The sequence below is a fragment of the Haemaphysalis longicornis genome, unplaced genomic scaffold (genome assembly GCF_048455015.1).
Source record: "Haemaphysalis longicornis isolate Haplotype H1 unplaced genomic scaffold, Haemaphysalis longicornis Haplotype H1 scaffold_12, whole genome shotgun sequence".
NCBI classification, from domain to species: domain Eukaryota; kingdom Metazoa; phylum Arthropoda; class Arachnida; order Ixodida; family Ixodidae; genus Haemaphysalis; species Haemaphysalis longicornis.
In genome coordinates, this window is record NW_027526225.1 from 100,872,642 (window position 1) to 100,885,907 (window position 13,266).

Genomic DNA, 13,266 nt, shown 5'->3' on the forward strand with positions numbered 1-13,266 from the left:
TTAAAAAGAGGCCACTACACAACCAGGCCTGGTGAAGATGTACAAAAAGACTACCTTTATCAGTTCCTCTCTTTGTTGTTCCTTTTCGTCCACCTGTAGAAGAGATTACATAAAACATCACCTTGATTTGTGTCCAGTCTTGAGGCTCAAGTTTTGTAAGAGCACAAGACCCACATATTATGTATTTGGTTTATAAAGCTATGCACTCAAAGCCTGTTAATACATTTGCTAGCAGGATTATGCCTATTGAACTCTTTGTAGCATTCCCCATTTTATAGAACCCCAAAGAAGGAGCAAGAACTACAAGAAAAAAAAACATTCCATGCTATCACAATTTCAGGGCCCCAGCTGCCCACGCTCACACTTGCTTACGTTAGGACACAAAGTGCAGATAACAAGATTTAAGGGAAGCACACCTTTCTTTCAAGCTCCTCCACTTGCTTTTCCAAACCGTTGTGATTCTTCTGCATGTCGACCAACTTGCTCTCTCTTTCCTACACAAAGCCACAGTGCAGAATCATCTCGTCAATGTTCACACAAAAAGGAAATTCCGTTTTCCATGAGAATGCGTTCACTATGCAAACTTCTGAGAAGAAGTCCCAAGAAACTTGAAAGGTAGCTTAAAAGACTCAAACCATCCTCACACCTATTCGCTTGGATATGTAACAAGAATTAGCAAGGAAAGTAATAAATAGCGTATATTCTGTATGTTTTCGCTCACTGCTACAGCTTCAAGAAGTCGCTCTATTAATCTAAATTAGGGGTTCCCAAGCATGTTGGTCCCAGGGAACCCTGCTAAGCTCCGTTAAGTGCCAAGGAACCCCCCCTCCCCCCCATTTTTCATTCCGTTCACGATACATTCACGTGCAATGAATTCAAAAGGAAGCAAGCTTGCTTGCTTTTGAATTTATTGCACGTGATTGTCGACTTCACAGGAGCGCGTACGCTAGCGGCACCTATCTCTAAACAGAAGTAATACGCATGGGGGTAATATAAGGCCGAGATTCAAATGCAATAGTTTAACCATGCGGTCCATTTTCAGAGTGTGGCTGGCTACAAGCTGCTGGCAGGATTTATTGCGCAGTTCGCGCCTTTGTGTTATGCACTGAGATGTGCTTACTGACACTCAGGCACGATTAATGGAGGTTCCTTAGATCGATCACACCTAGGTTTCGCCATCTAAGTTACTTGGTGAGTGCGGAACCAGGGTAAATTGATCAGTGTCTCGCGGAACCCCGAGGAGGGGCCTGCGGAACCCCTAGGTTCTGCGGAACCCACTTTGAGAAACCATGATCTAAATGATCTACTAGTTGTGAATCCTCTCACCTTTCTTTTTTCCACTAAAGTTTCTCTCTCTCTACTCTCTTTTTCACTACAACTTGATCCCTACACCCTCTCTTTTGAAGCATCTTTTCAGTTCCCCCTCATACATTTCACCTCCTTCCAATCATAGTTTCAGCATAGGCGTGCCATCTCGCCGAACCAATCATCACAGCGACTTCATCCCAAGAATACGCAGCCACTGGAACCACCTTCCTGCCCCCTCGACCTTGTAACTTTTATACTCCACATTTCGCAACACTTGCAACATTGTAGCTCACCGAAATTTGTTACCCTTTAACTCCACACTCCTTTCCGTAGAGCCTTTGGCCACGGAAAGTATAATATAAATAAGTGAATAAATCTACATCAGAACTAGTATGCAGCAGTGCCAAACTGTGAAAGTAGTGCGCTGAAAACACTGCTCAGAGGAAGTTATGAAGTGCACACATGGTTTTCATACACAAAAAAATTGCTAGCCATCCCACCCTGCGAAAGTGGATGTCCAGCAAAGCTGTTGTAAACCAGTACACACATGGTGATGGAGGAGGGTATGAAATGTCTCTCGTAGTCTCGGCAGGCTTGTCGCTTGCGCTCGGCTAGTGTCACTACATAAGGGTGCAGAGTACGGCACTCTGTTCTCCTACTGTTCGATCATTGGTCAGTTCTCATTACGTGACATTTGTTAACATTGCAATGTTTCATGGACGCCGCCATTTTGTTGCTTATGTGAATTGTCGGTCAACTCTGGTAGGCTTAGCTGGTCCTCACTGCTCTGCGGCAGCGCGCAACTGACGTCATTCCAAACGCAAATAAAAGACGTGTGTAACAGCATTTCAGGAGCAGATGTGTGTCCAAAGATGCTGTTCTGCTGCATCTTCACTGGTGTTGTTAAGAAACCACCCGGTCGAAGTTATAGCGGCGAGGCCGTAGATGCGGCAATCTCGCAACTCTGACAAATACCAAAATGGCCGCCGTTGCTGACTTGTGTGCCTCAGTGGCGGCGCTCTAATACCTTATCTACACTCGGCTTCTCTGGCGGCAAACGCTGGGTCCTGCCTAGCCTGACCCATGCGCTCGGCATCTTGGGCAAGAACTGCTCTATTCAGTGACACCAGTCCTACCTAGCCTTCAAACATAATCTGCAAACATAATCTTTACCAGGAACACACTGAGGGGAGGGGTCCCATTGCTCACAAGTGCCTTATCATCCATAATGCAGTTGCGATGCTTGCTTTGTGGTTTCCTTTAATGAATTCCGAGCTCTATGTTGTATGCCCGATTAGCCTGATGCATGCGCTCGGCATCTTAGGCCTTGGAGTTTTTGCCCACGGAGACGAAACCGTTATACAGCTTTGCTGTAAAAGGGCTGGGCCATCAGGCCCCAGGACTAATTTTGGAAAACTTCACGAAACTCGTTCGCACCTCCCGATTGGTTCCGACGGCAGAGCACCACAAACCGGTTGCTGCACGAATCAATCAAATCCCTCGGCAGTTTATACAGGATGGGAATATCTGATAAGCGCAATGCAGACGCTTTCGCCGGCCTTCAAGCTCATCTACACGAGTCCTAGCGCTCATCACAATGACAGGCATACCTTGCAGCTGTTCTCCAGGGCCGTCTTTTCAAAGGCGAGTCGCCGAACCGAAACGCTCAGCTGGTTCGCACTCAGCTGGGAGGCTGCCAGCTGAAACAGAAAAAGTCCCAAGTGTCGTCAGAACTGTCAACTGAATGATCACTCACCGACCACCCCACATCATTGGAAGCCACCACCACAGAGGCAGCCATCATGGCAGGAAAGAAGGCCACCATGATCCTCGCGCATTCTGGGCAGCGTGCCGCTAGTACCAACGGGGTCCCCTAAGGGGGCCCACTGGTCTTAGGATCTTTTTAACATGAAATAGTTCTATTCCCGAATACACGAAGACTTCGCTGACGTCATATCCGTCACGGAAGTGACGCCAGTACAACGAAGCAAGCGGCCTGTAAAGGGTGCACCCCTGCACACAGGGTCTTCTTGCGGGGAAGCAACCTTTAGAACCAAAGAGTACGTAATACTTAGGGTTGTTCGTTTTCGAGTTTTATATTTTACCACGAAAGTGTTTTCTTCCGCAATACCCCACTATTTCACTGGCGTTACATCCGTCACGGAAATGATGCTAGTACACCTTTGTTGAAGCGACCCGCCAGCAGGACGTCGCTCGCCAAGCACACCCACACGACAGCCGCCGACCCGCAAATCATGCTCAGCTGCACATTTCGCTGCACATTTCACTTTCGTGTTTTACCGATTCCTATGACAGAAGAATCAACCACAGTTTTCTTTTCTTGCTTTCCAAACAAATTTTATAAAACTTCATGGGCTCGTTCAGTTTTTTTATATGATTTCAAATGTCCAATTACTTTTGAGGTGAGGTAATATGGTTCTGAGTTAATTAAGAATCTTCCTTGATTGTTTATGAGAATAGGAAAAGAACTACTCAAAAAAAGATTACCAGCAAGGCATGAAATAGGTACCAGAAGTTGGGGAGAATGAAATCTGGGAAGCAGTTTTTTTGTTCTGCAATCCCATACAAGTTTACATCAATTCTAACTTCTAGGTTTGAAGTACTCCATCTAGCCAATTAAAAATAATGCTAATTAAACAACTACTAAAACACGAGATACAAAATCTGCTTCCCTCATTGGATGATTGGAACATTTAGCTTCACAGTGCAAAAGAAATGATCTTCCTAGCTGCACTACATGCTGGGATGTACCTCTCGAGAATTTTCCATCACTGCAATACTACTCGTAGCGAAGAAATGGGGAATTATGAAAAAATTGTTAATTTTTTGTTGAAATCGGGCCTCTATGGCTTTTATAGGTACCTGGTACTATTCCAAGTACGGAATTTTCGGGGCAAAAACTGTGCAAATCAAGAGAAAAGCGATAGCTATGTGGTTGATGCCTCTTTCATAGGAATCGGTAAAACACGAAAGTGAACTGTGCCTTCACAGGAGCATTTACAGTCTACGCCCATTACAATGGACCGTCTTAATCCGGAAAAAAACGTCCGCTGTAGCCGAAGTCTGCAGTATCCGACGGGGGTGCGGGGGTGGGGAGGTATGAGCCCTAAAGTGGGTACTTTGACCGATATTGCATATACATAGTACATACACTTTGTTCTTTCTACACGCCTGCAGCACCTCTGCACAGTGTTCGCGCGAGGGCAAAGAATCGCGTTAACACCGTTTCGAAAGCTTAGCACCGCCCCTTGGAAAAGGCCTAGTGCATGCCGTCAAGCGTGTAAAGACGCATGAAGCAAGAGTATAACTATGCAAAATTATTAACCGGCTATAAAGCATCAGCCGTGGCCATCAGAATTAGCTAGGCTTTTCTAAATCCCTTCACGAAGAGGCAGGTTTTCCCGAAACCGTTCGTCAAACAAATTGGATCGCCGTCTGACGTTCCCCCAAGGCAGCTTCCACACTTTTAACGATTTTAGTCTGGTCATTGAAACAGCTGTTATGAAATAATCTGATGACGGACAGCTGTGAAATCGAAAGTTAGACCAGTTGGGCTTGCGCATGGTTACCGGCAGATTGCACACAATGGATGGGAACCCACCCCCCTACTTGAGGCATTTCTTCCCTTTTTCATCGAACGGAACGGGAACGATGCATGCGTGGGAATAATAAAGACCAAACTCCACTGAACCCGAGTTTTTTATTACAACGAGGGCAGACTCGCCTCCGGGTGCACCACTTTGTGTATTCGATACCGCTGTTTTCAATCTCACCGGAGTCGCGTTTATCGGCAGCGGCCTTGTTTTTGACGGTCTGTTTTTCCCCATGTCGGCCTGTTTTTGCCCGTGTTCGACAGCGTTAATTACGCTTAATTTATCCGACACTAAATCAGCTACCCTGCCGCTCATGCCGCTGGTCGCACAAAAAAAAAAAAAAAAAAAGCCACTGGCCCTGGCTTGACTTGGCTGCGCCAACGACCCAGCTGCCAGCAATGTAGCCAGACATAACAGTTTTCTTGCCAAACTAAACGAAGAAAAAGCATATCGGGTGCCGGCCCCGCGGAAGTCCGTTATAAATATTCAGTCAAGACAACTTTCGCCTAAAATTTCGTCTGTTGTAGCCGACCGTCTGCTCTAGCCGGGTCCGTTATGAGCGGAGTGGACTCCAGTATTAAAATGCATAGGGGCCAGATAAAGCAACAGAAATGGTTTGTTGTAACCGAAAGTCCGTTGTTGCTGGATCCGCTGTAACGAGCATAGACTGTATTAAATGTTTATTGTGCATTTCCATGAACTTGCACATTGCTATTTATATACGTCGGTATGGCTCCGTTAGACTCATGAACGTTAGACACTGAATTGCACACGCTGGAACATTGCATAAATCCCCTTGAAAACTGCATACAAAACCGAAGCGAAACCGAAAGCAGTAGGTGGCGGAGGGTGCCTCAATTCCCCCGCATCCTGCGTACACGAAGATGCTGGCATCGAGGCGCCAACTGCCGGCGCTCATTAGCGTCATAATGAACAACTTCGCCTCACCTCTCCTAGACAACAGCACCATCTGAACGAATAAGGTAATGCGAAAGATATAAGGCGCATTTGTAGGCCTACTTGCGCTTGAATTCGTAGCGCAGTGGGCATAGCGCTGTGTACCTCCCGTTGCGGCGAGAGAGTTTGTGGCTCGAATCTGGGTGGAGCCGCGTCAATGGAACTTTTTCTGGCAATGTCATTTCCGTGACATATATGACACCGGTGAGATCTTTCCGTGAAAGATATGACGCCGGTGAGATCTTGGTGTGCCTGGACATAAAACACTTCCGCGTGAAAATGCTTGTTTGGGCAATTTTTCGGTCCCAAAGACCCATGTGTCCCCATAAGCAAGGTGGCACCTTCAACCCTCGCTCATAAACATTCTTAGGCACAGCTCATCAGGATACCTGGCCACGAATCCCTTGTGGGTAATGAGTGCCTGTACACCTAGCCATTACTCTACACGGACACAAACGACTTGCGGCACACAAGAAGTGCTCGTCAGGTGCGTCCACATTAGCTGTCACTGCACGTCTCTCGATTCCATTCCCGTCCCTGCCCCGTTCTTCTTTGTTTCCCCTTTTGGTAATATGACACAATGTGCATGCACTCCTGCGAACACCTTCTGCAAATGCCAGCTGTTAGCGCACTTTCCCAATCTAGCCAAGCAACACTTCCTTGCTAAAAGAAGCTGTGCCTATCTTCGGCTCACCTTGGCAAGGATGGCATCATCGAACAAGTCTGAGACCTGGACTTCACTGTCGACCTGCATGGCCAAAGCAGGCAACCAAAAACACAACTTGAAGGTGATCACCACACTTGTCTACAACACAAGTGATTAAAAATAACCACAGCACTGCATGGAAGATCGAGCTGACCACCCACATTCTGTTTCAAGAGCTTGCAACAGCGTTCCTCAGATATACCCGGCTGAAGTAGCACTTGACTGCAACTGGAGTTTCCTGTGCTAACCCATTTGAAGGGACACTGAACACAAAACCAAAGTCGGTCTACATAGATAAATTGGCATCCCCAGAAAATGAATATGCAGTAGCAATATCTGGGGCAATACCTTCAAAATAATCCCGTACGTAATAAAAGAATGAAGGTATCAGTCGCCAGCAGAGATGACACCAACAGTGACTGAGCAGATATGCCAAGAGTCACGTAATGACACGTAGAACGAGAAGCACACACACAAGCTCTCAAACAAACATGTAAAATCTTTCTTTGCACATTCACTTTCATACGTTAAACAATTATAAATGTACAGGTATAATTCAAGCCGTGCCGAAATTCGCAAGCTGCCAAGCCGCGGCACCGGTGGCGGTTGCAATGGTTATTGCAGGTTCGGTGTAGTCACATGCCTGTTATCTCCGTGTTTACATCATGGCAGCAAGTAGCCGATTGGCTTTTCACGGTTCCGCTCATCTGTGGACAGTTTTTGAGTCTGATGGAACAAGGCCAGCAGCCACAGCTGTGTGTGTGTTGCAGTCGCATTTGCTTCACGATGAAATTGCTCCTGTCAGTTGACTGTGCTTACTATGTTGGAATTATTACTAATGACGAGACTGCACGTGATTTTTTAAAAACCTTCTCGGCTTGCGCCATAGTGAAGTGACTTGTTAGCCCCTGTATACTTCAAGAAGCGAGTGCTAATTTTACAACGGGCAGGAGGCAGTTGACCGCCTGTTAATTTCCCGCTCTGGCTTCAAAGCGCATGCCATGACGATGTGTTTGCTCAAAATCATTTCTTGATAGTCTTGAAATTAAATAAAATGTGTGCGTCAATCCGGGCATTTTGGTTCACGCCGTTGTGTGCTGCTATGCTTCCATTACGGTGTGTATTTCGGTAAAATGATAGTTGTATCCTGTTATGCACGTTTTTCATTCCACACTGACACCAAGGCATTTGTTAGTAGTGGTTTGGGCGCTGGTAAAAGCTCTAGGCACACTTCTGGCAGATAGGCTAATAGGCAACTCGTTTCGCAAAACATTCAACAGATGGCGCAATAACCATTACCACATCACGACGGAAAACTGACAAAACATTCTCCTAAAACTCACGTCGCAGTGCCAATGTAGTGGGCTGCAAAAATTTAGCGTTGCATGCTGTTACAAGTCAAACTATCAGATGGTGCCATGTTGTCAAGCCAAGTGCATCGAAGAGACTAAAAGCCGAGTATCCATAACGAAAATGTAAATCAAAAGAGCGCCCCTGTTATCAATCTCGCTGCGACTGCGCTGTCCGCTAGACGTTTTGTAGGTAAAGTAATAGGCCGCATGGCACATTCACATTGTTTAACCACCATCTCGTGTTCAGTGCAACACCAAGATTGATGCCCACGGAGTGGCAGGTAGGGCAGGCAAGTCGTTCTGTTGCATGCGTCGAGTGCGCGACGAGTGGCTCCTGTGGCCGCGATGGTCTGCTCGGTAGGTTTTAGTTTTCCTGCTAAACCACACCGCTGTCTCACTCGCTTCCGGGCTCCGGTGACATAACGTGAAACGTCATGAAGTGGCGCGAGAAATGAAATGCGTTGTTCAGTTGGTAATTTCTCTGCAATTACATGAATATGCAGTAGCGAAAACTGCATAGCAAAAGCTAGCGAAAGCTACTTGTCAGTAGCGAAAGCATCTTTTGCCACTGAATAAACACTGAGAGGGCTTTGGGGCACTTGAACTTTCATCTGAGCCCAAATTGCTAGTTGCCTTTAGTAGTGAGTCAAAGTCCACCATGAGCACGCTTTTTCTGGGATGCATGCAAACTGAAACGTCTGCCCGCAACTAAGACACGCATGGCCTGAACAGTACCTTAGAAGGAGCTTCATCAGTGGTCAACCCTGCAGTCTGGGCTCCAGCATCAACCTGCGATTTAAGCAAACAGCTGATGCACAAGATACATATGCCAGGCCGCACTACGGGCAACCACTGCAAATGTTAGTATTTATCTCATTACAGCTCCTGTATATCAAATGCAAGAATGCAAGAACTCAAGCACAAATCATAAAGCTTGCGTGATGCGCATGTGCTTACATGCACACCACACAAAAAGTAACGAGAAAAAAAAAACCCACCTTCACAATTAAGTAATGACCTAAATGCCTATGCAATGACGACATTATGCTGTCGCTAAAACTACTTTTTGCTATCGCATTCAATTCAAGTGTGCACATCGATTTTTATTGCAGTTCTTCAGAAATTGTCAGTGCTAAAAGCTGTAGAGAGAAAGTTTGCTGGGGTAAAAATTGAACAACGCCTATGCGACAATTGTGCACAAATCGGAAAAAAAAGGACATTGAGGGTTGGAGATAGAGCCAAAGACAAGAAATCACTGAAACATAAGAGTAACGCCTTCAATCAGCTACCGCAGAAAGCATAACCTTTTCATTGGCCACAGTCTGCATGTCCTGGTCAGTCTGGAAGCAGCAAGTGTAATAAGTTCGACTGTTACACAACCCAAAGGTGCTGAACCCCACTTTCGCTACTCCTGTTCCCTACAAAAACGTTTGTCCTCTAGAGCTCTCCTATGTTACCATAGTGCAACCAACCAAAAGAGAATTTGTTGCACGAAGCTATTGCTCTCGCAAATCTGCCACTCCACTAAGTGCACGCACAAGAAGTTCCCACAAAGTCACTTGGAAAATAAAAAATACGAAAGAAATAACCATATCATTACAGCCTCGTAAGTCTGGATATCACAGTCGGCCTGGTGAAAGATGCATTCCAGATTTAGTAAGTTGCAAGACCACTAAAAATTTACGACACAAATTACGTTTCAAAGATTGCTGAACATTTTTCACCTTTCTGACACTCTCTGTCTGCATGCCATGATCAGCTTGTGGCAGGCACTCCGTCTGCATGTTGCAGTCGACCTGTGGGGCAGACACATTCAAGGGGCCATGCAGACAAAACACAAGTTTGGTTCATTTCATAAGGTTGCCTCACTAGAATCACACTGACACCACTTTTTACGTAAACTTCGCTCAAATAAGCTGCATAATTAGGAAAAAAAGGAATGGCCATGCAACCCACCAGCTCATTTCCCGCAACTGAACCTACGATGTCATATACCCAGCTGTGCGATTGACTGAGGCCGGCAAAAGCAAACGCAAAGTAGGCACGGCTTATAAGCTTGCCGAACGAGCTATTGGTGCCTAAATGTACTGCATATTCACTTTACAGCAGTAAGAATGGTGCGGTAAACGATGAAAGTTACGAAAATGCACGTAAGCATAGAAATACCGATGCACACTGCTGTTGATACTGGGCACACTATGCTTGTTTTAGCTGCACCAAAGCCCGCCGCTTTGGAGTTGTCTTACACAAGCAAGCGACTTTGTATTACGTGACCCTGTTTGTCGAGGAGACCCCATGTATCACAAAACGATTACTTTCTTGATTGATTGTAGGGTTTAACGCGCCGACGCAACGCAGGCGATGAGGCGCGCCGTAGTGGAGGGCTCCGGATTAATTTTGACCACCTGGGGATCTTTAACGTGCGCCGAAATCTCGTACACATGGGCGTTTTTGCTTTTCGCCTCCATCAGAAAAGCGGCCGCCACGGCTGGGAATCGAACCCGCGACCTCGTGCTCAGCAGCGCAACGCCTTAGCCACTGAGCCACCGCGGCGGGTGAAACGATTACTTTCTACCGTAACAGAAACGAGCCAGTTGCAAATACAATAAAAAAACAAAGCAACGGCGGCCAACGGTTCGTGGCTGAGTATGGTAGCACCATCTGGAAGGACTGTGGCAAGCAAGGCTGCAGAGCCTAATGACGCACTGGAAGTTCGTTTGAATACCCGCCCTTGTGACTTCATGGCAGACGTCACGGAAACACACGATTTAACGGGAGAATCAAAATTTTAATCTAAATCGATTAATTTCTCAGTGAAGACGGCATCATTTGTTGCCAGACAAGTGCAGGGGGCACTATAAAACATTAAATCTTTCGAATAAAACAAACTTGTATTTTGTCTGCGTGGCCTCTTCAAATGTGCAAACTCCAAATATGAGGAACACTGCTTTCTGCAAACGCACGCATAAACCCGCACAGCTGATATCGTGGAATCACTGTGTACTCACCGTAGTCCTGCTCCCGGTCTGCACGTCGCGATCGGCTCGAGGCAAGCACTCCGTCTGCACGTCACAGTCCACCTGAGGGTCAAAGTTCGTAGAAGTGGCAAGGTCAGTATTCAAACCTCCCGCCTTGGAATAACCCTCCATTCAGGGCTCTCAGCAGCTCAGAGCGTTAGGACAAGCCATTCCTGGCAGCTGCCTGCGTAGCATGAACACGAGCTATAGAGGCCGAGAGTGCAAAACCATCAAGAATGTCAATCATTAGTATACCCAATTAATTTTATTTTCGGCATTGTGCAGTGTTAGCCCCGATATAAATCACCCAGGTTCCGGCAATTCCTTGGCCACAGTCAAGTCGATAGCTCAAAAATCAGCGAAGTTAGTGAGAGATGTACTTGGACACCTACATTTTCTCATTCATCCATGCCCCTTGAGGAGCCGCGAAAGATTAACTCTCTTCTCTATTGACGTAACATTGAGAAAACAGTGCGACAGTTCCCATAAGGCTACTTTTCAACACAACAGTATTCACAACACTGCAAAAGCTATTGTACTGCATTTCTTGCCACAACAGCTGGGTATAATAGTGGCTGGAGTGGCAGTAGCAGGAATTGTCTCCGAGCCCAGCAACTGACCTTGGTTCTATGAACGCGGCCAAGAGAGACACTCGCATACATTGAGCAAGCTCTGTGGACCAATGCAACACCATTAAACACAACTTACCATGCCGTCCCGGCATTCTTGCGCTTGCGCCAGCTGCCCAGCGAGCTTGAGCACTTCATGCCTCAGCTCCTCGTTTGCCTCCCTGCCGGCCAGAGTGGAAATTTGCGTCGCTCAGTGTGCAGCACATTCCCGTGTGGGCATAGAATCTTAGAGCACGTCAAAACGCAACCTGCCCAACAAATATAATCTAAATTTATGTGCACAGAATGTGCCTTAAAGGGACCATGCTCACAAAACACAAGTTTGTCAAGACTCCAAAGACAGCTCCCTCGTAACCTGAAAACGTTGTATCGTCGTCTACGACTGAACTGTGCATACACAAATATTTACCTATTTCGCGTTGGGGCAACGCCAAACCCACAGTGTCGTCACTGTTCTCGTGTCGAAACAATTGAACACATCTTATTAGAATGTGCCGCCCACATGGAACCGCGATCGCACTTCCTTGAAAACATTGAACATCTAGAACAGGGACCAGTAACTCTCAAGATTATTTTAGGACCATGGATTTGTCCCTCGAAGCAGCGCCAGGCTCTACCGAGTTCATTCTCTTATTTGGATGACACTGTCCTAATTTCGAAATTGTAAATTACGTGGCCCAAGCTCAGACCAAAAACCAAACTTGCGCAAGTTCGTCATCGCGCCAAGTCTACGACAGTTGTTTTTTTTTCCTTTTCTGTCCTGCCCAGCTCTCTTTTGGGCCTTCTCTTCCCCCATCCCCAAACCTCAGCAGAGAAGCATGTAGGCGACTGTAAACGTTCGCAAACCTCTCTGCTTTTTCAATTAACAGCCCCCCCCCCCCCCCCCCCTCTCTCTCTCTCTCTCTCTCTCTCTCTCTCTTTCTGGTTCATTCGAAAGATTGCCTCATTACAATCACACTGACACCACTCTTAACGTAAACTTTGCTCAAATAAGCTACATAAGCTACATGCGACCCACTAGCTCATCTTCGAAACAGAACCTACGATGTCGTATGTCCAGCTGTGCGATTCGCTGAGGCCGGCAAAAGTAAACGCAAATTAGGCAGGGCTTATAAGCTTGCCGAACGAGCTATTTGAGCTTAAATTTTGGGCACATTCTTTTTATAGCAGGAAGAATTGAGGGGCTTACAATTAAAGTTACGAACAAACATGCAAACACCAAAGCAGTTAGAGCGGCACTTTGCCAGCTGACACTGCCTAGCACAGCCGTCGGACGCTTTGGACTTGTCGGACACAGCACTCACGAACTGACATATGCGGCACGGTCACTTACATGACCATGTTTGTCGAGTCATAGCTTAGGTTTGACGAAACAATAAGTATGAACCCTAATAAAAAATGCGGCAGGTATTCGCCCCGAGCGCGAACACAGTCGGCCCCTGGCGGCGGCGGGACGAACCGCTCCTAGTGTGGATGGCGCTCTCGCGTCGTCTGCTTTTTCACGTTGCGTGCGGCGCAAGACGCGTGCTGCACACGACAAAACAACCAATATGTGTGCTCGTTTGGCAGTAAACAATGACATATTTACCTCTGCTTGTGCATTTCCTCTAGAAACGCAATAATCAGCGGACGTTGCGGGTTAATACGCTGGTTTAATTCCACGAAACATCTTTGCCCTGGTCA

The 13,266-nt window shown here is 46.6% G+C and overlaps 1 protein-coding gene across 2 annotated transcripts in view; it reads right to left on the reverse strand.

Moving 5' to 3' along the window:
* The window catches only part of LOC144163097 (uncharacterized), a 109,336-nt gene that overhangs the window by 24,482 nt on the left and 71,588 nt on the right, over window positions 1-13,266 (reverse strand). Inside the window, exons 20-28 of one of the 2 annotated variants that reach the window (XM_077693898.1) lie at window positions 11,663-11,744; window positions 10,946-11,017; window positions 9,662-9,733; window positions 9,242-9,277; window positions 8,673-8,726; window positions 6,574-6,627; window positions 2,919-3,008; window positions 417-494; window positions 55-93 (exon numbers count right to left, since the gene is read on the reverse strand). In XM_077693898.1, the coding sequence (XP_077550024.1) occupies window positions 55-93; window positions 417-494; window positions 2,919-3,008; window positions 6,574-6,627; window positions 8,673-8,726; window positions 9,242-9,277; window positions 9,662-9,733; window positions 10,946-11,017; window positions 11,663-11,744 (577 nt within the window). The remainder of the gene's footprint in view (window positions 1-54; window positions 94-416; window positions 495-2,918; window positions 3,009-6,573; window positions 6,628-8,672; window positions 8,727-9,241; window positions 9,278-9,661; window positions 9,734-10,945; window positions 11,018-11,662; window positions 11,745-13,266) is intronic. The other variant, XM_077693899.1, reaches the window with a different exon arrangement.